The 1,384-nt window shown below is 40.0% G+C and overlaps 1 protein-coding gene across 2 annotated transcripts in view; it reads left to right on the top strand.

The window, feature by feature from the left end:
• LOC115949011 (zinc finger protein 239-like) overlaps positions 1-1,384 on the top strand; it is a 9,506-nt gene that overhangs the window by 5,522 nt on the left and 2,600 nt on the right. For both annotated transcript variants that reach the window (XM_031065095.1, XM_031065096.1), the window contains exon 5: positions 300-1,218. In XM_031065095.1, the coding sequence (XP_030920955.1) occupies positions 300-363 (64 nt within the window). In that variant the 3' untranslated portion in view covers positions 364-1,218. The remainder of the gene's footprint in view (positions 1-299; positions 1,219-1,384) is intronic.

The raw sequence follows: 1,384 nt of genomic DNA, 5'->3' as shown, positions 1-1,384 counted from the left end.
ACTTTTAAGAATTTCTGTGCAGTGACCTGAGGGGTGAGCAACCATGGTCCCAGGCCCCCACAGGAGGTAACATAAAGGCAGCTCTTTTTGTTGTGTAGTGTGAAATTGTGCATTTGTGTGTTTTCGGGAAAATCAAGGCTCTTAGAAACCAAATTGTGACATTTTACAGGATCCCACCTGTTTTGTAAGGTTTGTTAGGCCACTTATTCTGTCCCAGCGTGGTGAGGGAATTTGCTTTTGGGGTTGTTTCTCAAGGGTTTTTTTTTTCCCTTTCATCACTTTTTCTAACTCTTCTACAGCCACAGTGGGCGAAGGCAGAGGCAGAATCCAAAGGCTGATGTCACCTTTGTAGCTGAAAGCTGAGACCTTTCTTCCAACCTTTAAATTATTAGGAATTAGGAAAACACTGTGTGATTCATCACTCACTCTATTTGCCAAATGCTTCTAAGAAGGATCTATTGGAATTTTGCAAAGTGTGGAGAATAACAGATAGTTGAGGATAGTTTACTGAATTAAATTTTAAAAATACCTTCTGCATCCCTGTGAATAAGAAAGGCCAAGGACTGAGCAAAGGAAAGAACGTAAAAATATGGACTAATTCTGAATATGCATTTAATGTTTTCGGTGAGGTCATCTGGAAAGAAAGAGGACTGGCAACTGTTCAAGGCCATGGAATTGAACACACTGAACAGATGCATGCACTGCTACAGAGTATTTAGAAATCTAGAGAAACAGCCTTTATACATTGCAAGATTCATCAAAATGGGGAAGCAACTCTTCAATTAGAAAATCATTTTGTTGATAAAATAGTAAAAGAAGCAAGAAAAGGGATCTTAACAGTGGTGCCACAGAAGGAAATCAGTTTGACAAGGTTTGCCCCAAAATGTGATCAACAGAACCATCAGTTTTCTGGCACAAAGGTTGAAATCAAGGAAAGTGAATGGACTGTTACATCAGAGGGACAGACTGTAGTCCCACCTCAGCGAGAACATAAAAAACACTTGGAGGGCAACAAGAAACCTTTTGAAACATCTGAAGAAAGCAGTAACAGAAAGGGAAAAAACTGATACTGTACAATCTGTAACAAATGTGAAATCTTCTGTAGAACCCACCCAAACATGAGCAAAAGAGTTGTGTTAGAAATAACAGAGGCAGGGGATTCTCCTGGACATTGTTGGCAAATAAATTCTACTGAGTTACCACCCAAAAAGGATACAGGTATGTATTAGGCTTAGGTGATACCTTTAGTGGACGGTCTGAGGCTTACCCCTGTTGCACCAACACAACAAAAGGAAGTGGTGGATATTTTACTAAATCATATAATTCCAGTGTTTGGGGTTCCTTTGGAGTTGGTCCCCCTGTGATTGGAGATGTTAGTCAAATG

This window comes from Geospiza fortis, unplaced genomic scaffold (genome assembly GCF_000277835.1).
Source record: "Geospiza fortis unplaced genomic scaffold, GeoFor_1.0 scaffold290, whole genome shotgun sequence".
Taxonomy (NCBI): Eukaryota; Metazoa; Chordata; class Aves; order Passeriformes; family Thraupidae; genus Geospiza; species Geospiza fortis.
Note: the sequence above shows the minus strand (reverse complement) of the source record. Positions and strands in the feature narration are given on the sequence as shown.